General features: G+C 32.9%; 1 protein-coding gene and 1 long non-coding RNA gene across 2 annotated transcripts; both read right to left on the bottom strand.

Moving 5' to 3' along the window:
* Window positions 1–8,285: 8,285 nt before the first annotated feature.
* Window positions 8,286–14,889, bottom strand: LOC143199520 (uncharacterized). The gene is made up of 4 exons (XR_013006457.1): window positions 9,591–14,889; window positions 9,376–9,530; window positions 9,030–9,320; window positions 8,286–8,963 (listed from the first exon to the last, which is right to left on the bottom strand). It is a non-coding gene; the product is annotated as an uncharacterized LOC143199520 (long non-coding RNA).
* A 3,340-nt stretch (window positions 14,890–18,229) lies between these two features.
* On the bottom strand, window positions 18,230–25,571 carry LOC143199516 (uncharacterized). Its single transcript, XM_076409391.1, has 2 exons — window positions 25,203–25,571; window positions 18,230–21,840 (listed from the first exon to the last, which is right to left on the bottom strand). The coding sequence occupies exon 2, from the start codon at window positions 19,917–19,919 to the stop codon at window positions 19,605–19,607; it is 315 nt and encodes a 104-aa protein (XP_076265506.1). The 5' UTR covers window positions 19,920–21,840; window positions 25,203–25,571; the 3' UTR covers window positions 18,230–19,604.
* Window positions 25,572–26,153: the final 582 nt, after the last annotated feature.

The following is a 26,153-nucleotide window of genomic DNA, read 5'->3' as shown; positions in this document are numbered from 1 at the left end:
ATTATTTATTTTGTTTTTATTACTTTTCTCGCAATTATTCTCGCCATGTAAATCAAATCTGAACTAGACAAAAATGTTTCAATACCAAAATCAGTCAAATATATCCAGTCAGAGACTAACGAACAACAATTAATTTGGATATAAATTATCATTCTAAATTAATCTATAGTTATATAACAGGTCAATTGAAAAGTCCGCGGCCTGACACATAGATGGCGCTACTAGAATTAAATCCATATATTAGCCCTAATCCTCAAAAGATGCGTGTATAAATTTGACAGCTGTCGGATCATTAGTTTGTGAATTGAAGCATTTTGAGTGAAGCAACTTTTGTTATTGTGAAAAAAATGGATAAAAAGGAATTTCGCGTGTTGATAAAATATTGGCTTTTGAAGGGAAGAATACAGTTGAAGCAAAAGCTTGATGCCGACTTTGCGGACAGTGCCCTAGGAAAATCAATCATCGAGTATGCTAAATTTTTGTTTAGTTTGGTGAAATCAGCACTGAAGACGGTGAACGCAGTGGACACCCAAAAGAGGTTGTTACCGACGAAAATTGAAACTGAATTAAATAGCAGATACTCTACGAATATTGGGGTATGAGAAAGCTCTGTGTAAAGTGGGTGCCGCGAGAGCCCATTTTTGACCAAAAACAAAGGCGAGTTAATGATTCGGAGTAGTGTTGGAAGATGATCAAGCATAATAAACCCGAGTTTTTGCATCGATATATGACAATGGAAGAACCATGGCTTCATCATTTCACTCCGAAGTCGAATCGACAGTGATCAGAGTGGACTGCATACGATGAACACTCTCCAAAGCTTGGGAATACGCAGCAGTCGGCTGACAAGGTTATGGTATCTGTATTTTGGGATGCACATTGAATCATTTTCATTGATAACCTTGTAAAAGGAAGGACCATCAACATCGACTATAGCATAGCATTATTAGACCGTTTGAAGGACGAAATCGCCGCATTTGAAGAAAAAGAAAGTGCTGCTTCACCAAGACAATGCACCGTGGCAAAAATTCAGCTTCAATTGTTTCCTCATCCACTGTATTCTCCAGGCCTGGCCCCCAGCGACTATTTCCTGTTCTCAGACCTCAAAAGAATGCTCGCTGGGAAGACATTTTCGTCGAATGAAGAGGTGATCGACGAAACTGAGGTCCATTTTGAAGCAAAGGACAAATCGTACTACAAAAATGGCATCTAAAATTTAGAGGGTTGCTATAATCACGGTATCACCCTTGAAGAGAATTATGTTGAATAAAGAAACTAATTTTACCAAAAAAATGTGTTTTACTATGGTAGGCCAGGGACTTTTCAATTGACCTATTATGTATTTGTGAACTATAAATGCTAAGCAAGAAACAACAATAATTATATTAATATTAGCATTGAGATCAACTGGAAATAACAGTGTCGCCAGAATTACATATGATATAAACTTTTAATTTACAATCATCCATACAGGAACTTTACCTGTTTTTGCACCAAGATTATCTTCAAAATTGTAGATTCAGATTTTTGGGGGTGTTTAATACCCTAGTCTTACTATACCCTAATTTATTATTTATAAAGTGGATTGCTTTCATAGGAGTGGCAATTTTAATTATTATGTGCTAATGTTTTCTTTGTTTCGTGATATTCTATATCGATAACATGGCCTTATATATGAACATTTATCCTGCTGCTAAAGTGGCTATTATGGATTAATTTGAGGAGAATTCTATTCCATTAGATGAAAACTAGTCCTTTGTTTATGGATATTGCTTCAATTCTGGGGTTTAAAATAATTACAACTAGCGTTCGATTTTTTATAGCATTCAAATATCAATGATCATAGAAGACAATGCGCATTGAAGTGTCAGACTTATATTTCGTATTTACAATTAAAGTTTTAAATAGAGACGTGTTTTAACGTGTAAAACAAAAATTATTTTTCAATTATGTTTTACATAGTTATATTTCTATTCTGTAATATAATTTCTATATAAATATTTCTATTGAGTTGTGTTAAGGAGAAAAAACAATGTTGCAAATGAAATACTATTTATTTTCTCTCTTCTTTGCGCAAAACAATACATAAAGACAAGTTGATACCTAATTGTGAAAAAATTATGAATTGGATGGCAATGGCTTACTAAATCGACTGTCTAGTCTTGAATATTACTGATTCCGTCATCGAAACGAATTTAATAATTATTATATTTTCACTCTCTTAGTTGTTTCTTAATTCATGTTTATTGACGAATAAAAATATAATTATTTTACTAATACTCATGTTCTGTTCTTAGTTCTTATATTCTATCTAATTCTCTTATTATCGACATCTTTGTTTTTACTCTTCTTTTGTTCTCAAATTTGTCTAATTCTCTTGTAAATTCTGATTCTCGGATTCGATGCATCACGGTTTGACGTCAAAGCTCGGGTTCTTGGTGGTGGCTGAGAAGGCTGGTTCCATTTGTGTATATCGGCATAGGAAAGACTATTCTAGCTAGCAATTTCTCATGCCGAAAGAACACGTGCCTTACGAAATCTCGAGAAATACTCGAAAATTCGACGATCTCGGACCTTCTAAAAGTGTATGGCTATTTCCGCTATAGGGGGTCCTCTACGAAGCTAACTTGATGATTTTTCTAACCCCGGTAGCTAAACCCCCATTATCCGGAACCCTCGAACCGATGAGACATCCTTTTTGCCAGCCACGTATTTTCTGTTTGCTCAGTGCTTTTCTTATCTTGACCTAGCTTCACCAAATATTAGATACAATGCGATATTTTATATTGCTTCAAGTCGTAATTATTTCCCTATATCACAAATATTACAAATCTCAAAACTCCTAAACTTTACACAAGAAAAACAATTTTCGTAAACTATAAATTAAACAGTTTTCTTAAACGTAAGTAACTATTATTGTGCGCAACAATATCAATAATGACAAAATAATCTATTAGATAATACTAGAAATTAAATTATTTATGGCTATATATGAAGCGATAATTTTGACATGGAAATGCAATTATTTTTATATAATTTTAAAAATATGTATCAGTATCATTGATCAAAATTGCATTAAAAATTATATTATCTTGGAGGCACTTATATCACGTATCTTAATGTAATATTTTGAAAACAAGACACTCGTCAGCACCATACTAAATAAAATACTTGATATATGCAAATTTTTGTCATTTAAAATCATGGAATCATGGGATAAACACTCTACTAGCTTCAGTTTCATCTGAATCGAATAGGATCGAGTCGAATAGGATATCGAGGTTACAGAAAACTAACACATACAGACTCATCCCATAAATTATCTGTCCTTAATTCATTAATTTATAGGGCCTTTATCACATCCGAGTTATATTATCTATATAATTAAGTTTATAATCTCAGACCAATCATCCCTCAAAATGAATAAAATTTTAGTGATATAAATAAAGCTATTGTCCAAGTGATCCCTCTATGCTCATACAATAAAAGAACAGAATAAGAAATACGAATAGAACAGAAGAAAATATTAACAAATCTGGGAAATTCCTATAGTTTATTAAAAATAACAGTGAAACCAAAGTTGAGGTTGGTTAGGTTTTGTTCGTCATAATATTTTATTGCAGATATATTGTTCTTAATGTTGGTGATAAGAATAGTTTTCCTATTACTGGCGTAAAATTACTGTTTTTCTTTTAGTCTAAGGGCGAATACAAAGAGGATTGAATATGTTTTTATAGGTTTAATCATGTTTTTACTCTGGTTTGAAGATCAGGTGTTAAAGAAATCTGGCGAACCATCAGTTATTTTTATGGACAGTGCACCATATCGTAGTACACCAGTGGAAAAGGTCCTAACAAGTGGATTGTCCAGGCAGTGATTAAGAAGTGGCTTACAAAATTAGGAACATTTTTTGTAATTAACCGTACCAAACAGTGAACTATCTGAAATTGCTACTCCATGAATATAAATAGAATGTCTGACTGCATTGTTTGTAATTTACTCTTTTGGAATTTGCTTCTTTAGAACGAGATATATAGTAGATGAGACGGTTGAACAACATAGCCATAAAGTATTACGTATTCCTCCCACTCCATACTATCACGTTCTATCACTCCATATTCAATGCAATCGAACTGGTATAAGTATACATTAAAAATTATCATGGTCCAGCAATTCGAGTACTTTCGGCTGTATTCTTATATCAGACTGCGTAATACACCCCCCGGCAAGCCAAAATACCAAAAGTCGATGCTGTCAAATTAGCGTTGGTTTATTTGCCTTATTGGTGTAATTTATTTTAGAAAAAGCATTTATTTAACAAGACTTACTGATATTAACTTTTATATTTTGTCTTGAAACAAAAAATAATATTGATAATTTGATACGTGTTTTACTATTTAGTACAATATATAGTTCTTGCTTTATATTTGGCAACACTGCACAGTACTACTAGCTAAGCATTCCTCAAAGGAAATGGCGATAAGCGGTATTGGTCTGATTTAATGTTGGGCTTTGTTTAACTATTAAAGCGTTTGATATGGTTTTTTAAAAGTTATATTGTGACGTTCCTTTTTACTTCAGAAGAAGGTCTTTTAGTTTAACATTTCAGCGTCTTAACAAGATTACAAATATGGATAGTCAATGGTAGGTTCAGTTTTAGTTACAAACAAATTAATGAAATTACTCAAATTATGCAGTGAAAGTAAATTAATATGTAAAGTTTGTAATATGACATACTTAATAGCAAGATAAAGAATGGTTTCACCATGAGCTTGCTCCACAACTAAAGTCGATGACAAGAAGGATCATCCGCCGTCTCTATACTCCCTATTTAACAATTTTAGTATCCACACATACTGAATTTCGGCAGCATCTTTGTTGGATCCATACTATAGATGTTAAACAATCTAATCTATATTTTAAGAATTTGAATAAGTTTCTGAATTTTAAATAAGTCTTTGAAAGTTGGCGGCCACAAGACGATAGAAAAAACATATTGCTTAAAGAATTTCTCAGAAAACAAGAAGTCAAAAGCTTACATACCACTGTATATATGAAGTTATCAAGGAATTATCAAGTTAAGGTAGTATTTTCCATAAAACTATATATTAACTAAATATAATATAAAAACTACATATAGGCAAAAAAAAGTAGCCAATATGAATCCCAGAATAATATTATACAATTGAATTTTGACGAGGTAATAGGGAATTATATTATAAGTACTTTTAATCAATTCTTTTTCAGATTTAATCGACCCGTTTATAAGCATCGCAGAAGAGCCAAAAAATATTGCATACCATTAATCCTGAAAAGGTAGCTATTTAGGAAGGGATTGCACTTCTACTGCTATATGATTTGAAGCTACAGCTGTTGATAAGGAAGTGTAATCTGCCAAAATATCAAACAAGAGAAAAGTAGGACTGAGATGAAACATATACTAAAAAATATATATATTAACGTCATTGAGTTTTTAGGTACTTGAGTCATTGATTTCGATAAATATGGTGGTGGTTCTTAAAGGGTAAACCCTTTTTCCATGAAATATATTAAACTTGCCTTTATTTGGAAACATTTTCCATTGTAACTTTTATTATATTGTGATTAATTAATAGTTAGTGTGAGAAGTATAAAGGACTGTATCTGCAAGAAAGTTGTTATAAAATTTTATTTATATATAATACATTTGTAGTATTGTATATTCAAATATGAGGTAATTTAGTAAATAGTTTATGGTATGGCATAGTTTAGGTTCATTGTTTTAAATCCTCTAATTCATAATTCAAATTAATATTAAATTTTAAAATATAAAAAAATTTTACCTCCTCTAAAATGTTTCGTAAATAATCAAATATTTTATCAATATGGTTTGAAGTGAAAATAGTTTTCAGATTTCTAGGTATGTTATGTATAGTTCGAATAGACGTTAGAGGCTCACATGATTGTAAAACATGTCGGACTGTTTTTAATAGTCCACAATAATCACACACCGGAGGAACATTGCCAATCATAAGATATGAATGTGATAATGACAATGTCCGATCATTAGTCTATTTAACAGAACCTGCTTACACCTATTAGTAGGTGATGTCATAGAAAAAGTCTTGCTTAATAAACCACAATTTATTATCGCCCTCCAGAAAATCCGACTCCAATTGAACAAGACTATCGATTTTAGTCGAGATAATGGGATAAAGATCCTTATAATAAGGAAAACTAGGAATATATCTACCACTTAGAGTGGCTTCTTTAGCTGCTTTGTCTGCTCTCTCATTACAATCTATGCCCACATGACCGGGGACCCAAATAATTGATATTCTTCTTTTCCGTTCAACAATATTGTGATAGATGTTATAGATACCAACGATAATAGGGTATGTAAAGGTTGCATTTTCAAGTGCCAGACCAATCGCCAGACTCAACCTCCAATACAATTTGTAGAGCTTTCCAGTTGGCTGTTAATTCTGCCGATAGTATTGATGAATGTTTATGAAGCTTGTAAGTTTCTATTCTAGAGTATTCATAAATAGCTACGCCTATTCCTTCGGACGATTTTGAACCGTCCGTGTACAAAACTTTATAGCTTAGATTCAGCGATAGAAGGTGACCAAACAGGCCCTTGCATATTTTAGGACCAAAATTATCCTTGCTGTAAATTGTTAGAGATCTATTTGTGGGTAACGATGGTGGGAGGTTTGTGAAGCTAGAGACGTCAAGTTTATTTATATTAAGGTTCATCATGTCTACAAACTTAAAGAACTGTTTTCTGAAAGATCGTGCCCTACATGACGGTGTAATGGGTCTCTTAATGGACAGATTTATTATTGTGTTGCTGGTTGGTATGGAGCAAAATTTGTAGGCTGCTCTAAGAATTAGCTTGAATCGCGAATTGAATATTTAAGCAGTTCAATACTAGCAAGGCATTGTAGACTAACAACTGGGCTAGATTTATATGCTCTAAGAGCCAGTCTTAGGGCGTGACTTTGAACTGCTTCAAGCATTCGTAGATAGGGTGTGCAAGAGTTGTTGTAAAGAAAGTTGCCATAATCAAGTTTGGGACGTATTATAGTTTTATAGACATATCGAATAGCATCTTGGTTGAGTCCGTTTTTGCGATTAACAATAAATTTAAGTATGTTTAAGTCCCTACTGGTTCTCTGTCTCAAATTTTCTATATGTTCCTTCCAAGTAAGTGTTTGGTCGAAGTAAACAATAAGAAACTTTGCATTCTGTTTAAAAGAAATTCGCTGATTATTCAGAGTCGAGGAATGAAGCGTAGCAGAATGCCGTTTTCTGCAAAAGACACTATTGAAGACTTTGTAGGGGGTATTGTGTATCCAGTTGCCCGAGTCCAGTGAGCCAGTCCATTTAGATAACTTTGCATTATTTCAGAAGCTTCCCTGGGATCCGAAGAAGAACAAAATGCCATGATGATGTCTGCAAAGAGCTTCAAATGTGTATTGGGATTGGGAATATCAAATATAGAGTTTATAGCTATATTAAACAGTATGGGGCTAAGAACAGAACCCATTTAGAATAGCTGAATAATGGATCTGTACTCGTAAAGAAAATTTGCGATCATTTAAGAAATTAGAGATACAGAACAATATATTTCCCCGGATGCGCCAAGAGTGTAGCTGTGTAACAATTAATTGTCTCCAGACAAGGTCAAAGGCCCTGTTAATGTCCATGTTGCCTTTGCTCAATTTGCGCTTGCTGAAGCAATTAAAGATTCAATTGTGGATCTGCCAGGCGAAAAGCCATATTGATGGACTTTTTTCTCGATTTCGAATTTTACTTATTTATTTCACTCTTCAATCTCGGCCTTGTAGACTCATGTTTAATTTGTCGTCCATGGCTTTCATTCATCTATTACATTTTACTTTTTCTTATGTCCCACGTGGGAGTTTACAACTTACCAAAAAATGAGGAATTAAAAATCCATGAAACTGCTTTATAACAATTAATATTCTATGGAATATTACCTGCAATATTTGATTAGTTGTTATGTACAATAACTATTTCATACAATTACTAATAGTTTTTATCCAAACTACCCATAAATCTTTAATAATTCCAACAATGCGAAGATAATTAAAAATAACACAAAATCTGAAATAATTTCATTTAATAATGTTTTAAACATTAGTTTTCCGTTTTAACATCGTTTCGAAACTCGGTGTTTATGTTCATAAGCCTAAAATAATAACGAATATCTGAATACAATGATAAGACATGAACTTTCGCACCTAAATCCTAATCTAAATAAAATAATTGAACAAAAATGTTATCAAATATAATTTATTTTAATATTATAGTATATTATCAAAGGACTTAAAACTCCAATTAAGAATACAGGTATAATAGTTTTTAGGTTAGATTTGTTTTGTTTACATATAACCCTTTTCCACGGCACTCATGAGGTAGAGATTCTAGGCGCTTTTTTTATGTAGTGGTATTCCTATGGTGGCCTAATCCACTAATAACTAATTAACAATTTTATATATAAGAAACCTATTTTAATTAGTGTTCGTTCTCTCCTCATACGTTCTAACCTAATGCTCATGTTTAATTTTGAATAATTACAATCATATCTGTGCACACAAATCTTTCACGCCCTACACTACCATTTTCTACAGTTATATTCAATTAATGATGTGTATAACTTTAGTTATTTCCGCGCTCATCACTTTATCTCAGGAATTTCCAGCATTGCACAGCATTATCACAGATTCTAAAAGTCTCCCTCAATCAATTTCACTTTCCGATTCACTGTCCAATTCAACCACTAAACTGTTATTTTCTAATTTATCTAAAACATGTTCATGATGCACCATTTATCAATTACTTCCTCTGTATGTCTCATCGAGTTCATTCAAACCGAAGATGTTATGGTTGACAATGCTTCCTTCCACATATCCAAACAGTTTTTGATTGAATATCGTTCTCGACCAGCAATATATCTGCAATTAATTATTAGTAAATATAATGACCAATAAAACATAATCGAATGCTATTGTAATTTTTACCTTTTTCCATCAATTTTTGTTGTCTTTACACCTTTTTATTACTATCTTGCCAAGAGTGTCCTAATGAAATATTTTGAAATATTCATGATTCATAAAGATACATAAAATCAAATAGTATATATTCTTGGTCTTATTTTATGCCTTAATGTCTGAAAGTTCCATTAAACCTCTTCGAGGTTTATCTCTACAACATTTAAAGCCTATACCCTGTAAGAGTGTATGAAAGGATGTCCTCAAAAAGGTGCATGTCCCTAACTCATTTACGTGTACTTTATAGACAGACAATTTTCTCTAAAATAATTTTACTGAGTTATGTGTATACCGATAAAATAGTTTGTGTACTTACTGTTCGATATATTTTCTATATTTGGACGGTCAAGATTCGTCACCCACTTTGTATGTGTACGGGTTTTCTTGGCTGAATCTAAATGTATTATTCTTCATTCTGTAAGCGATGTTATTCACAATACTCACACTAATATTTAGCGTGACAGTAACCCGCTAAAAACATTTGCAATAAAATTGTAGGGACATATAATATTTAATATCATCAATAATTACCTCTCTAGCGGATACTATAGGCGAAAGTTAGCATCCATTGTCTCGTTCCTTTTCGAAATAGTTTATTAAAGCCACAATCAATTTGTGACCCCCTAACTATCTACTATTTTCAGCATTTTCAAACGAAATGATATTATATTAGGGAGCAATTTCAAATTTATCAAATAATCAAAGCGCTAAAATAACTTTTGTCGGTTTTTGATCTGGCTGCTGTCCGTTTGTCAGACATATGCAAAATTATTTAGTGCAATAGTTTTAAGAGGTTTTAACTCTTACATATAAATTAGAAGGAAGAAAAGAAAAGAAAGAAAGAACGATCAGAATTAGAGCTTTTTTGTATGTAAAAGACAAACTGAACTAAAGCTTAGAGTTGCTCTATGTTGTTGTTTGTTATACGCTTTCTGCATTCGGCTATAGCACGTTTAACTGTGAGTGCTGTATTACACTCAGTGTAGAGTGTAATAAAAAATAATGAAAAAAACGTCAGAGTTCCTAGCTAATATGCGGCAATATTTCAGTCAGCTATCAGACAGGAAACAAACTCCAGCAATAAATCTTAAATAAAAAATTGGTCATTTCAATTGCTGGTTCTACTAAAATATCAAAAATGAGATTTTGCCGTCAGTTATGGCCTCCCGTTTGAGGTTTTCTGGATTGGGGTAAAGTTGTTATAACGCATGTTGCTACACTTTAATTAATAATATCATATATAGTATACACAACATTAGTATAATTCCGAAAAATTCTAATTGTTCCTGACAAAGTAAACACAATATGACTTTATCGTCAGCACCCAAAGCTTTTTATTATAACTGAATCGTCTATCTTCTATTAAATTTTAAACAAGACAATCCCAAACTGGTGTCCCTATTAATATTTAGATACAAGTCTTTCAGTAAATTTTACTAGTAATAAAACATCCTCAAAATATGTGATTAACAATAAGCAATAAAATTAAATACCTTCAATTGAATATATTGAGTGGTACTAAATTAATTAAAATCATATTGTAAACGGATACCATAAAATGGAAATTGCATGCCATAAATCATTGACAATAGTAATAAATATTGATAAACTTATAATATAATTACTGTTAAACGCGTGAGGGGGTGGGGGGGCTGACGGGATACATTTAGACCTATAAATAGAGACATGAGATGGAAATGGAAATAGTTCTATAATGCGTCTTTCCTGATATATAACTTGATATATATGTGTTGTACTTCAACGAATATGGCGGAAGAAGAATGTAGAATGGAAGATTATTTGGCTTTTAAGAAAGCAAAGAAGACTCACATAAAATATACTAAGTAGTAAACATAATTGTTAGAAGAGCAGTTTAAGAAAAATAAATATATAGGGGAAATTAAGGAAGAATAATTGGCAAGCGAATTTAATATGCCTCCCAAGTCTATGTATATTTAATGTGCTTCTCTCAACTGAACTACAGCTTAGAGTTGCTCTGTGTTGTTGCTTGTTATACGCTTTCTGCATTCGGCTATAACACGTTTAACTGTGAGTGCTGTATTACACTCAGTGTAGAGTGGTATAATAGAGTGGCTGTCTGTGATTCCAAAATAAACGAAGAAAGTCTAAATAGGAACACAGATTTCAGGCTCGAGCACCGTCAGCTACTGAACAAAATAGCTTGATGTAAACAGCTTGTGTTCCAGTGAAGTCCTTCATGATGAATAATCAAAAGAAACTCCAAAATGGAACAATTACTAATATAGAAATATCAGTTAATTGGTCTAATGAATTAGAGTCCCAAACTGTACATAAGAAGAACTTTACCATTTTCGTATACTATAAAGTAATTAATTTTCTTAAACGTAAATAACTATAATAGCATCGCAACAATATCAATTACGACAAAATTATCTATTAGATAATAATAAGAATTAAACTATTTATAACTATAGATGATGAGATAATTTTGACATGGAAATGCAATTACTTTCATATAATATAAAAAATAGATATCAATGTGATTGATCAAAATTGGTCTAAAAGAATTATCTTCAAGTCACTTATATAACGTATCTTAATGTATGATTTTGAAAACAAGATACTCGTCGGCACATCACTACACATATTACTACTAGCTTCAGTCTTACCTGAATCCATGCAATTCATTAAAGAGACTGAAAACAACTCTGAGATTCTCTTCTTAGATTTTTTAGTTAAATGGAAGGACCATGATCGTATAGGATATCGAGTTTACATTAAACTAACACATACAGACCCATGCCATAAATTATTTGGGTTTAATTCCTTAATTTATAGGGCCTGTATCACATCCGAGTTATATTATCTATAGAATTAAGTTTATCATCTCAGACGTATCATTCCTCAAAATGAATAGAATTTGAGTGATATAAATAAAACTATTATCTAAATGATCTTTCTATGCTCCCATAATAAAAGAACAAAATTACAGAAGAAAATATTAAGAAATTCTCAGAATTCTTAAATTAAAATTCCATAAGAAACTCGTATATTATGTACGAAGTTGCAAACGTAGTTGTTACAAAAGCTGTTTAAGAAAATAAATATATAGGGGAAATTAAAAATTTGTGGTTCTAAAACAAATCAAAGTTTGGTTTCAAAACAAAGGAAGAAAGTCTGAATAGAAACTCAGATTTCAGGCTCGAGCACCTTTAGCTACTGAACAAAACAGCTTGATGCAACCGGCTTGTGTTCTAAACTAACCAAGTTCTACATGATGAGTAGTCAGGAGAAACTCCAAAATTAAACAATTACTAATATAGAAATATCAGTGAATTGGTCTAATAAATTAGACTCCCAAACTGTACATAAGAAAAACTTTACCATTTTCGTCAACTATAAATTAAGCAATTTTCTTAAACGTAAATAACAATAATAGGGACGCAACAATAACAATTATGACAAAATAATCTGTTGGTGCATATTAAGACTTGTAAATAGAGACATAAAATGGAAATGGATATAGTAGGATACCGCGCCTTTTCTGATATATAACTTGATATATTTGTGTTGTAGTTTGACGAATATGGCGGAAGAAGAATTTAGAATGGAAGATTATTTGGTATTTAAGAGAGGAAGGAAAATTCGCATGAAATATACGCGGTTGCAAACCGAAGCAGAAGACTAACAGGGGAGCTTTCAATCAAATAATCAAACAATCGTGTCCCTATTAATATTTAGATATAAGTCTTTCGATAACAGCTATGAAGCAACGACAATAGGAATACATACTATTAACCCCATAAAATAATTACAGTTCGATACCGCACCTTTCCTGATATATGACTTGATACATTTCTGTTATAATTCGACAAATATGGCGGAAGAAGAAGAATTTAGAATGGAAGATTATTTGGATTTTAAGAAAGCAAGGAAGACTCGCATAAAATATACGAAGTTGGAAACTCAGTTAATAAAAGAGGAGTTTAAGAAAAATAATTATGTAGGAGAAATTAGAAAAAAAGAATTGGACACGGAATTTAATGTGATTCTCAATTCTTTTAAAATATGGTTTCAGAACAAAAGGATGAATAAACTTGATTTCAGTCTCAAGCCTTAGACTTTCAGCTACTAAACAAAATAACTTGATGCAAACAGCCTGTCTACCAACGAAATCTTACATGATGAGTAATCAAGAGCAATCAACTCCAAAATAGAACAATTACTAATATATAAAAATCAGTGAATTGGTTTAATAAATTAGACTCATAAACTGTTCATAAGAATAGTTTTACCATTTTCGTAAACTATAAATTTAACAATTTTCTTAAACGTAAATAACAATAATTGCGTCGCATCAATATCAATTATGACAAAGTAATCTATTAGATAATACTAAAAAATAATTACAGTTAAAGGCGAGGGAAGGGAGTTCCAACGGTACATATTTAGACTTGTAAATGGAAACATCAAATGGAAATGGATATAGTCCGATACCGCGCCATTCCTGATATATGTATATATTGATATATTTGTGTTATACTTCGACGAATATTGCGCAAGAAGAAGAATTTCGAATGGAAGTTAATTTGGTATTTAAGAAAGAAATAAAAAGACTCACATGAAATATAAGGAGTCGTAAACTGGATCAAAAGTCTAACGGGGAGCTTTAAAATAACCCTTTTCTTGAAATTATAGTCGTATTGATAGCAATATAGAAAATTATACAAAAAACAAGTATATTTGTAACATTACATATAGCAATATGTACTGAACAGATTGAAATTTTGCTGCATTTTAGCAGGGAATTCCGAAGTTTATTCCGATAAGCCAGCTGCTTGATTTTTTTGATAGTTATATTTTACATGAAGGCATTGAGGTTTTTTGGTATGGGATTCATGTATTGTAGCGAACATATTAATTAATAATATCATATGTAGTACCCAGAATATCAGTATAATTCCGAAAAATTTAAATTGTCCCTGAACAATGTGAACACAATTTGATTTTATCGTTACCGCTCAAAGCTTATTATAACTGAATCATTCTTTTTCCATTAAATTTCAAACAAAACAATCAAATAATCAAACAAAATGTGCGATTAACAATATGTAATGGAAAGTGCAACAACTATGAAGCAATGACAATAGGAATACATACTATTAACCCTATTAAATAATTATAGTTCGAGACCGCACCTTTCCTGATATATGACTTGATACATTTCTGTTATAATCCGACAAATATGGCGGAAGAAGAAGAATTTAGAATGGAAGATTATTTGGATTTTAATAAAGCAAGGAAGACTCGCATAAAATATACGAAGTTGCAAATTCAGTTAATAAAAGAGGAGTTTCAGAAAAATAATTATGTGGGGGATATTAGAAAAGAAGAATGTGCCAGTTAATTTAATGTGATTCTCAATTCTATTAAAAAATGGTTTCAAAATAAAAGGATGAATAAACTTGATTTCAGTCTCGAGCCTTAGACTTTCAGCTACTGAACAAAATAGCTTGATGCAAACAGCCTGTCTTCCAACGAAAGCTTACATGATGAGTAATCAAGAGCAATCAACTCCAAAATAGAACAATTACTAATATAGAAAAATCAGTGAATTGGTCTAATAAATTAGACTCATAAACTGTTCATAAGTATAGCTTTACCATTTTCGTAAACTATAAATTTAACAATTTTCTTAAACGTAAATAACAATATTTGCGTCGCATCAATATCAATTATGACAAAGTAATCTATTAGATAATACTAAAAAATAATTACAGTTAAAGGCGAGGGAAGGGAGTTCCAACGGTACATATTTAGACTTGTAAATGGAAACACCAAAGGGAAATGGATATAGTCCGATACCGCGCCATTCCTAATATATATACATATATATATATATATATATATATATATATATATATATATATATATATATATATATATATATATATATATATATATTGATATATTTGTGTTATACTTCGACAAATATTGCGCAAGAAGAAGAATTTCGAATGGAAGTTAATTTGGTATTTAAGAAAGAAATAAAAAGACTCACATGAAATATAAGGAGTCGTAAACTGGATCAAAAGTCTAATGGGGAGCTTTAAAATAACCCTTTTCTTGAAATTATAGTCGTATTGACAGCAATATAGAAAATTATGTAAAAAACAAGTGTATTTGCAACATTGCATATAGCAATATGTACTGAACAGATTGAAATTTTGCTGCATTTTAGCAGGGAATTCCGAAGTTTATTCCGATAAGCCAGCTGCTTGATTTTTTTGATAGTTATATTTTAGATGAAGGCATTGAGGTTTTCTGGTATGGGATTCATGTATTGTAACGAATGTTGCTACACATTAATTAATAATATCGTATGTAGTAACCAGAATATCAATATAATTCCGAAAAATTTAAATTGTCCCTGAACAATGTGAACACAATTTGATTTTATCGTTACCGCTCAAAGCTTATTATAACTGAATCGTTCTTCTTCTATTAAACTTCAAACAAAACAATCAAATAATCAAACAAAATGTGCGATTAACAATATGTAATGGAAAGTGCAACAACTATGAAGCAATGACAATAGGAATACATACTATTAACCCTATTAAATAATTATAGTTCGAGACCGCACCTTTCCTGATATATGACTTGATACATTTCTGTTATAATTCGACAAATATGGCGGAAGAAGAAGAATTTAGAATGGAAGATTATTTGGATTTTAAGAAAGCAAGGAAGACTCGCATAAAATATACGAAGTTGCAAACTCAGTTAATAAAAGAGGAGTTTAAGAAAAATAATTATGTGGGGGAAATTAGAAAAAAAGAATTGGCCAACGAATTTAATGTGGTTCTCAATTCTTTTAAAATATGGTTTCAGAATAAAAGGATGAATAAACTTGATTTCAGTCTCGAGCCTTAGACTTTCAGCTACTGAACAAAATAGCTTGACGCAAACAGCCTGTCTTCCAACGAAAGCTTACATGATGAGTAATCAAGAGCAATCAACTCCAAAATAGAACAATTACTAATATAGAAAAATCAGTGAATTGGTCTAATAAATTAGACTCATAAACTGTTCATAAGTATAGCTTTACCATTTTCGTAAACTATAAATTTAACAATTTTCTTAAACGTAAATAACAATAATTGCGTCGCATCAATATCAATTATGACAAAGTAATCTATTAGATAATACTAAAAAATAATTACAGTTAAAGGCGAGGGAAGGGAGTTCCAACGGTACATATTTAGACTTGTAAATGGAAACACCAAAGGGAAATGGATATAGTCCGATACCGCGCCTTTCCTAATATATAACTTGATATATTTGTGTTATACTTGGACGAATATTGCGAAAGAAGAAGAATTTAGAATGGAAGTTTATTTGGTATTTAAGAAAGAAATAAAAAGACTCACATGAAATATAAGGAGTCGTAAACTGGATCAAAAGTCTAATGGGGAGCTTTAAAATAACCCTTTTCTTGAAATTATAGTCGTATTGATAGCAATATAGAAAATTATACAAAAAACAAGTATATTTGTAACATTACATATAGCAATATGTACTGAACAGATTGAAATTTTGCTGCATTTTAGCAGGGAATTCCGGAGTTTATTCCGATAAGCCAGCTGCTTGATTTTTTTTGATAGTTATATTTTAGATGAAGGCATTGAGGTTTTCTGGTATGGGATTCATGTATTGTAACGAATGTTGCTACACATTAATTAATAATATCATATGTAGTAGCCAGAATATCAGTATAATTCCGAAAAATTTAAATTGTCCCTGAACAATGTGAACACAATTTGATTTTATCGTTATCGCTCAAAGCTTATTATAACTGAATCGTTCTTCTTCTATTAAACTTCAAACAAAACAATCAAACAATCAAACAAAATGTGCGATTAACAATATGTAATGGAAAGTGCAACAACTATGAAGCAATGACAATAGGAATACATACTATTAACCCTATTAAATAATTATAGTTCGATACCGCACCTTTCCTGATATATGACTTGATACATTTCTGTTATAATTCGACAAATATGGCGGAAGAAGAAGAATTTAGAATGGAAGATTATTTGGATTTTAAGAAAGCAAGGAAGACTCGCATAAAATATACGAAGTTGCAAACTCAGTTAATAAAAGAGGAGTTTAAGAAAAATAATTATGTAGGGAAAATTAGAAAAAAAGAATTGGGCAAAGAATTTAATGTGATTCTCAGTTCTATTAAAAAATGGTTTCAAAATAAAAGGATGAATAAACTTGATTTCAGTCTCGAGCCTTAGACTTTCAGCTACTGAACAAAATAGCTTGATGCAAATAGCCTGTCTTCCAACGAAAGCTTACATGATGAGTAATCAAGAGCAATCAACTCCAAAATAGAACAATTACTAATATAGAAAAATCAGTGAATTGGTCTAATAAATTAGACTCATAAACTGTTCATAAGTATAGCTTTACCATTTTCGTAAACTATAAATTTAACAATTTTCTTAAACGTAAATAACAATAATTGCGTCGCATCAATATCAATTATGACAAAGTAATCTATTAGATAATACTAAAAAATAATTACAGTTAAAGGCGAGGGAAGGGAGTTCCAACGGTACATATTTAGACTTGTAAATGGAAACACCAAAGGGAAATGGATATAGTCCGATACCGCGCCATTCCTAATATATATATATATATATATATATATATATATATATATATATATATATATATATATATATATATATATATTGATATATTTGTGTTATACTTCGACAAATATTGCGCAAGAAGAAGAATTTCGAATGGAAGTTTATTTGGTATTTAAGAAAGAAATAAAAAGACTCACATGAAATATAAGGAGTCGTAAACTGGATCAAAAGTCTAACGGGGAGCTTTAAAATAACCCTTTTCTTGAAATTATAGTCGTATTGATAGCAATATAGAAAATTATACAAAAAACAAGTATATTTGTAACATTACATATAGCAATATGTACTGAACAGATTGAAATTTTGCTGCATTTTAGCAGGGAATTCCGAAGTTTATTCCGATAAGCCAGCTGCTTGATTTTTTTGATAGTTATATTTTAGATGAAGGCATTGAGGTTTTCTGGTATGGGCTTCATGTATTGTAACGAATGTTGCTACACATTAATTAATAATATCATATGTAGTAGCCAGAATATCAGTATAATTCCGAAAAATTTAAATTGTCCCTGAACAATGTGAACACAATTTGATTTTATCGTTATCGCTCAAAGCTTATTATAACTGAATCGTTCTTCTTCTATTAAACTTCAAACAAAACAATCAAACAATCAAACAAAATGTGCGATTAACAATATGTAATAAACTTAAAGGCTAGAATATATTATTTGGCACAAAAATAATTAAATTCATATTGTAAACGAAAAAAATGTAAAGTGCAACAGCTATAAAATAATGACAATAGTAAGATAACCCTCTAAAAGAATTACATTTAAAGGTTTGGGAGAGGAGGGGGGAGTGGTCGGGATTGTAAACGCAGAAAATCAGATGGAGATGGAAACATAGTAATCACCCAGTACCTGTTTTATATATTTTCACATATATTGCAATATTTTAGAAATCCGCAAACTGTTTATCCGTCGTTTGTTTATCGACCGTCGAATGATAGCAAGTCATAACGGCATGCCGGTCGTAACCGGTGAGGGCAAAACCCCAATCAGTGAAGAAACACTCCTCTACAAAAAGATGGATGAGGAATGATGTCAACAAAAACAACAGCATTCCTAAGAGAGGAATTAAGGAATCTAAGAATTGAAATGAATGTCAGAATTAAGGTCATCTCTCGCCCCGTTTAAACCGTAGCAAGAAAATCTAATCGAAAATATGAACATGAAGTCCGCAACATACACCACTGATGACTAAGGTTTCACCATCCGAACCTCAAAACAAAAAGACGTCCTCTCCTGTTCGATCTGCCCAAAAAGACAGGAATCCAACAACAGCGACAGTATGATCACCTCAGATACCGAGGTAATTCACATTCACCCTAAAAGCAGAAGTTCCATTCCTAACCCAGTCCTCATGACAACGACGAGTCAACCGAGCACCACCGTCAAAAATACGACAGCATCAACAAAACCTCAGTAAACCGCTAAGGCTCTTGAAATTCAAAAAAGGGCAGAATAACGCTTCTGTATCTATAACAACCAGATATACAGTCACAACAATCAGTCAGAGTTCCTAGCCCACCACACAACCACCAGCAACCACCACGAAAATTCCACCAGTCGTTTTGCGGGACAAGGTATATTTTGCAGAGCTCAGAAGAATCCGTAAAATGAATAGCATTGAAATAGGAAAGACAAACTAAAAATGAAGGTGCCTTCTTTTATCCAGTCACAGAGAGGGACTTTAGGGAGCTTGCAAAAACAATTTGGACAGCAGAAAATATGAATATCATTCATTCTGCCCCCCAGAAGATATGAGTTTTCGCGTAATTACACTCGGTCTAGTAGCAACGATAAAACCAGAAGAGGGGAAAGAGGAATTGGAACTTCTAGGATTCCATACTCGCTTCATCTACCGCTGGCTCACCAGGGGTCTCAACCCTATACGAATAATTCAAGTTCTCGTACCCAGAGACGAGAAGCGCAGCTACAACATCAAATATTTCATGGAACAGGGAGTGAAAATAGAGACACGATGCAGCACCGGCCAGCCAACTCAGTGATTCAACTGCCAGTTGTTCAGCCACTTTGCCAACCATTGTCGGGCATCTCCAAAATGCATGAAGTATGCAAGCAATCATGCAACAAGATTCTGTAGAAAAGAAAGAACAACCGCTGCAAAGGGCAGCAACTGCGGAGAACATACCTCCAACTACTCCGGAAGTAGTTGCGGACCAGCGAATAGACAGCCAAAAATCAGGCCAAAAATCAATAATACACTACCCGCTCTACAAATCTTTGTCTGAGGTAACGGCAGAGGGAAGAAAATTACTAACAAACTGGCAAACACCAACCAACCGCCGCAACTGCAACCCACAGAAGCGAAAATCTGCATACCGCAGGCCCAGCTCGAAGAAATAAAGATGATGGTCTTCAAACCCTCTCGCAGTAATTAGCGTCCATGTTTATGCCCGTGAAGGGTTAGCAACCATCATGTCCTGGAACGCACAATCAGTGCGCAATGAAAAGGAGGAGCTCGTCGACACGCTAGTAAGTCACAACATTGGCATCGCACTTATCCAGAAAATATTCCTAAAATCCTCGGATAGGTTTTCAATTCCGAATTACAGAGTATATAGAAACGATCGAATCTTTGGCAACGGTAAATGTACCGTAATCCTAATAAAAAAGGGCATCCAGCACTACTCAATCACATCTCCATAGAACAGCAGTCTTGAAACCACTTATATAATCTTCTTCGTCTCTAACAGGCCAGTCGTTATCTCCTCCATTTATCGGAGATGCCATTAATCGGGTCGAATTAGAGGCACTTTTCGAAGGCGTTGCCGCTAAGATAATTGGCGGCGACTTCAACGCCTATAACCCGCTATGGAGTAGTCGTTTATCAAATCAAGCCGGCGGCCTCATAATAAAACTAAGTCTCAACTTGGGTCTAGGTCTGGTCATTCCTGCTGAGCCGATACATTTCCTATCCGACAATACTTATTAGTAAGCCGAGTATTATATATTTTTACAAAACGGGAAACATTCCAAACCTGGTCAATATCGAAGTTCTCAATGAAACCACTGACTTTCACCACCGTCCAATCATCCTGAGTGTGGTAGGCCCCCGCCTCATCCCTGTGCAAAACCCACTCTAAAAACGGATCGGAAGAAATTCTAAAATATTCTTTTGAAATCAGGACCCATTCCGAAAATCAAAACCTCAGAACAAATTGAGAGAGAAATTACCAAGCTCACTGAAGACATCCAAAATGCTCACAGGCTGGCCGGAATTTAAATTTATTTTCAAAAATTCAATTTCAACACGTGCGCTCGTCAGAGCACTAGTTTGGCCATACACATCAAAAAGGCACTGAGAAAAAAAACAAACCCTTTGTGCAGTCTTTCTTGACATCACAAAGACATTTGACAAAGTTTGACACACATGTTTAATTTAGAAAACCGTAAAAGAAGGTATAACCATAGACTTGGTAATTCTACTGAGGTTATTCTTGTCGGAAAGATCTTTCCAAATTACAGTAAAAAGATCGCTTTCAGCACCAATCAAGTAGATAATTTTCCAGTCACCTGGCGCGACAAGGTTATATATAGTGGCTTAACTTTTCTATAAACGATACACCTGGTGCCACCACATGAGACAGGTCATTTCAAAAGGCTACGGAATCTCCTCCATGTTGTAACCGCTACTATGTCATAGGAGTACATTACCAACTATTAAAGATATGTTCTACAAGAGCTTAATTAGATCAGTGATCTTCCAGCTATACTGCGCCAACTCTGGTTTTAAAGCTCCTGGTAATGCAAAGCAGGTTACTTCGGCAAGTTCTGTGCGCTCCGTGGTTTGTCAGGAACTCCCAAATTCACAAAGAAATTGATACCCCAACGATTTTCTGAACCACAAATTCAACAAATTCCTCCAAACTTCAGCCCTCTCGGATAATCCCTTCTTAAAATATCTCTCGGTCTTGCATCCCGATCCCCCAGCTCCTGTTTATTCCAAGCCGCCAAAAGCCACCCTCGAGTCCTCGCGCCCTCCCGCATACTTGCCTTTACGGGCACGCACGTTGATGTCAGCAAGAGTTTGTAAATCAGCTGGGCAGGCTAGAAAGAAAAGGTTTACAGTTAGTACCCATTTTAGTGTCGATAGGATAAGTCGTTAGTGAATTTTGCCAGAATGGCTGAGACGGATTTCGATATTACAGAATGTCTTGTGTTCCAAAAGTGGAAGACGTTGCCGTTCCAAGATCGTCTGCTTCTGGAGATTCTCATGGCCAGGAGCCTTCCGCCAAACGAAATAGAAGGATACATCTTTCGGAGTACCAGCTACAATGCTTAGAAGATGAGTTGCAAAATGATCCCGACATAGCGATAATAAAAATACAATAAAAAGGTCAATTTAGCACGGCATCTAAATGTTGTGTATAAATGTATGGTTTCAGAACAGCTGCAGGAAGCGAAAAAACTTCAAATTGCCACTAGCGGCATTTTGGCAATCCATCAATTTAATAGAAGGATGCAAATCAGCATTTACTTGTGCTTTTTGCCAATAGCTTCTCCAGACAGAACTGTCGGGCCATGAACGGCATTTAAGTAGACCATTTTCTAATGGTTTTTTGTGAAATCCTGACAGTTCATCACCAAATGCTGAATTGACACAGGAACAGTAGCGAAGTAACATGTATGGCAGCATGTGTCCGCGGTATGTATGCGAAACAGTAACACAGCTACCTAAAATAATTTAATGCTTTTATAAGAAGCTTGCGAATTCATCGTTATTAGAAATACTAAAATAGTTTCAACAATAAAGATATATTAGGTTATTGCTGGTGTTTTATATAATATTTTAAAATTCGAAAAATTTTCCCGGTTAGTTTCGACAAATTACAATAGCAACTAAACAAATAACAAAAGCGCAAATAATATAGAATATTAGAGATTGTCAGTAATAATCAATTATAAGATGTAGCTACATGTCAACAGGGAAACCAACTTATTGGCCGACTGATCAAGAGAAAACCCCAAACCTATAAAATTTTTTCATAGTAAGAAACATAACATCGAACTATATAAAAATCGAAGAAAATTTTGAGCTAAGTTCAGATCATACGCCAGTGATTCTGACGTTGAGTGAAAATATAATAAGAAAATAAAGAAACCCAACGTTAACAAACAAGAGAACAGGTTTGGAAGGATTTGCTGAAGAATTGAGCAAACGAATTCAACTAAATGTACCCCTCAAGAAAACTGAACATTTAAATCTTCAAGCAGAAAATTTCGTAGTAGATATTCAAAAAGTTGCTTGGAATAATACTCCAGAAATTAAGAGTACAACTAAAGGAATTAATTATCCAAAAGAAGTGAAGGAAATGGTAGCTGAAAAATGTAAATTACGAAAAAAATGGCAACAGAACAGAATACCTGAAAATAAAAATAGTTTAAACAATATAACCCAAAGACTGATCAGAGAAATACTGGAAATTAAAAACAAAACCATAAATAACTATCTGAGAAATTTAACAGATGTTAAAGAATCTGATTACTCACTCTGGAAAGCCACAATATATCTAAAGTGCTCAAAGTCACGTCGAAAGAGTTAACCAAAGTTTTTAAAACTGACATTAACCCAAGGAATTCACCAGGCTATGATTTAATAACAGGAGAATTACTGCAAAAACTACCAAGAAAGGGAATTATAAAACTCACCAACTTGATCAATACAGTATTTAGATTAAAACATGTCCCAGACATTTGGAAGATGGCGGAAATTATAATGACCACAAAACCTCGGAAGTCACCAAACGAAATAAAATCCTATAGACCTATATCACTGCTGCCAGTAATATCTAAGGTTTTTGAAAATTTCCTGTTGAAAAGAATAAAACCGATCATAGAGAAACAAAAACCTAATACCAACACACCAGTTTGGGTTCATTAACAAACACTCAACAATTGACCAGGTGCACAGAATAACAGATGTTATTGAAAAAGCCTACGAAAGTCAAAAAGTGTGCTCAGCTATATTCCTATATGTTACGCAAGCCTTCGATAAGGTTTGGCATGAAGGCCTTGTTCATAAACTACAGAAAATGCTAACAAAACAACACACCGAACTATTAAAATCATACATTGGAACCAGAATGTTTCGAGTCAAGCATGAAGAAGCTTACTCTACAATAAAAGAAGCAAAAGCAGGTGTACCACAAGGAAACGTACTGGGACCAATGCTTTATCTATTTTACACTTCTGATATACCACAAATAAAAAATAGCACGATGGCTATATTTGCTGATGATACTGCGATTATAGCTGTCGGAGACAATAATGAAAAAGCCTCACGAAAATTACAACAGGCAAGTGACAATATAAATAATTGGACACAAGCTTGGAAAATAAGTATTAATGGAAGTAAATCTGTACATGTGCAGTTCACCTATAAACAGACCATACAAGCATCCATAACTTTAAATAATACCATAAATCATTCCATATAGCAACAACGCTAAATATCTCGGAATGAATCTCGATGCAAAACTTCGCTGGAAGGAACATATAAAGAACAAAATAAAAGAACTGGAATTGAAATATTGGAAAATGTATTGGCTAATTCGAAGAAAATCACAATTATCAGTACGTAATAAATTGCTATTATATAAGCAAATATTGAAACCTATATGGACATACGGAGTTCAAATATGGCGATGTTCTGCAATGAGTAACATAAATAAAATACAAATTTTTCGGAACAAAGTCCTGAGAGGTATTGTGGGTGCACCCAAATACTATAAGACTGATTACCTACATCGAGACTTTCAGATACCCACAGTCAGTCAAGAAATCAAGGGAATTGCAAGAGGGCATGAGGAAAGACTCCTTTTTCATACTAATATTGAAATATTGCAACTTTTGTATACCACCAGAACAGGACACAGACTCAAATGAATCAAACCATCTGATCTTGTATAGTGTTGTGTAGTGAGGTGCATAGATTAAAAAAATTAGCAGTGACATGTATAAACATTATTTCACCAGAGACTGAATTAGGGCCGATGGGTCCTCCTAGTTATATACCTAGATTTAAGTTAGCATAAAGACAAATTGTAGGTTTGACGGAAACGACTAGTAACAATGTATTAATTAAATAATTTTAAAAAATCTTGAATCTTAACAAATTTCTGTATTAATTCGGCTTCGATATAATCTAAATGAGATTTCAAGTCGTTCTTTAAACTTTGGGAAATAGTTTATTATCTTTGAAATTATTATCAATATACTTACAAAAATTAGTCAACGAAACCTTCACAGAACCTCTATTCCATATCTATTCTATTTTTTAGAGCTTGTCCATTTTAGTATTAGTGTATCAATCATTGATATATCGACACGCATATTTAGTGAATTGGGGCGATAATGTTAAAATATAATTGACATCCTTTACACGTACAAATTAAATGGATCTTACTCACGTATAATTGTGGTGGAATATTTCTTCTGTTCTGCTACAAATGTCGCAAAATAACCTTTTCCCTCACACCTTTTGGATTATTCGGGCTATGACTTATTATCAATCCTAAAATCCGGTTCGAAAGGCTATGTTAATTTCTTCACCCAAAATCCGGCCTGTAGGACGAAGCATATTAGGATAACTGTTATCCTTATCATGCTTCCTAATCATCAAATAGGCCTGAAATAACTCTGTTGTAAATAAAAGAGACTGTACATTTTAATAATTATATTATTATAATTATTTACAGCCCCTTTCTACTATAATAATCGAAGTGAACCAAGACAACTTGCAGACGATTACTTGTTCATCGTCTTAGTAAAATCTGTATAATCCAGAATGTTCTAAACACTCTCTCTGCGAGTCTGAAACGTGACAATATGCGAATTTTATATATATGAAAAAGTGCCTTGGTTCGCACTATCTACTGTGACCGGCATTCCACGTCCACTATGAAACTATCATATTGAAAGCGGAATATTAAACATGAATATTAAGTTTCCCAAACATTACCAGCAAAACAAAACATCGTTAACAGTATATACATATATATACATAATTATCCACTATAATATTACGGAATTAAAAAAAGAGCGTTAAATTTTGCTGTAGACTATTCCGTATGCTTAAATGAAGCCTTAAGATAATGCTTGAATAGGAAAACAAGAAAGTTAAGGCTACATTATTGTTAGTATTCTTTGCTTTGAGTGTCAGTCCTTTATTTATAATTATGAAGTTAACATAGCAGTAACACGGCTACTTCAAATAATTTAATGTTCTATAGGAGGCTTGCGAATTCATCGTTATTAGAAATATTAAAATAAAGATATGTTGATTAAAGCTTTGATTTCTTTTATAGAAACGGCTAATTACAAAAGCAGCTAAACAAACAACAAAGGCGAATATAAATTTG

Source organism: Rhynchophorus ferrugineus, unplaced genomic scaffold, assembly GCF_030347505.1.
Source record: "Rhynchophorus ferrugineus isolate W39M unplaced genomic scaffold, kcgeb_rfMv2 rfM1, whole genome shotgun sequence".
NCBI classification, from domain to species: Eukaryota; Metazoa; Arthropoda; class Insecta; order Coleoptera; family Curculionidae; genus Rhynchophorus; species Rhynchophorus ferrugineus.
This window is presented reverse-complemented; position numbering and strand designations above follow the sequence as displayed.

Excerpts from the sequence above, each read along its gene's own strand:
- LOC143199516 (XM_076409391.1), bottom strand. The coding sequence starts at position 19,919 with ATGTTCTCCGCAGTTGCTGCCCTTTGCAGCGGTTGTTCTTTCTTTTCT.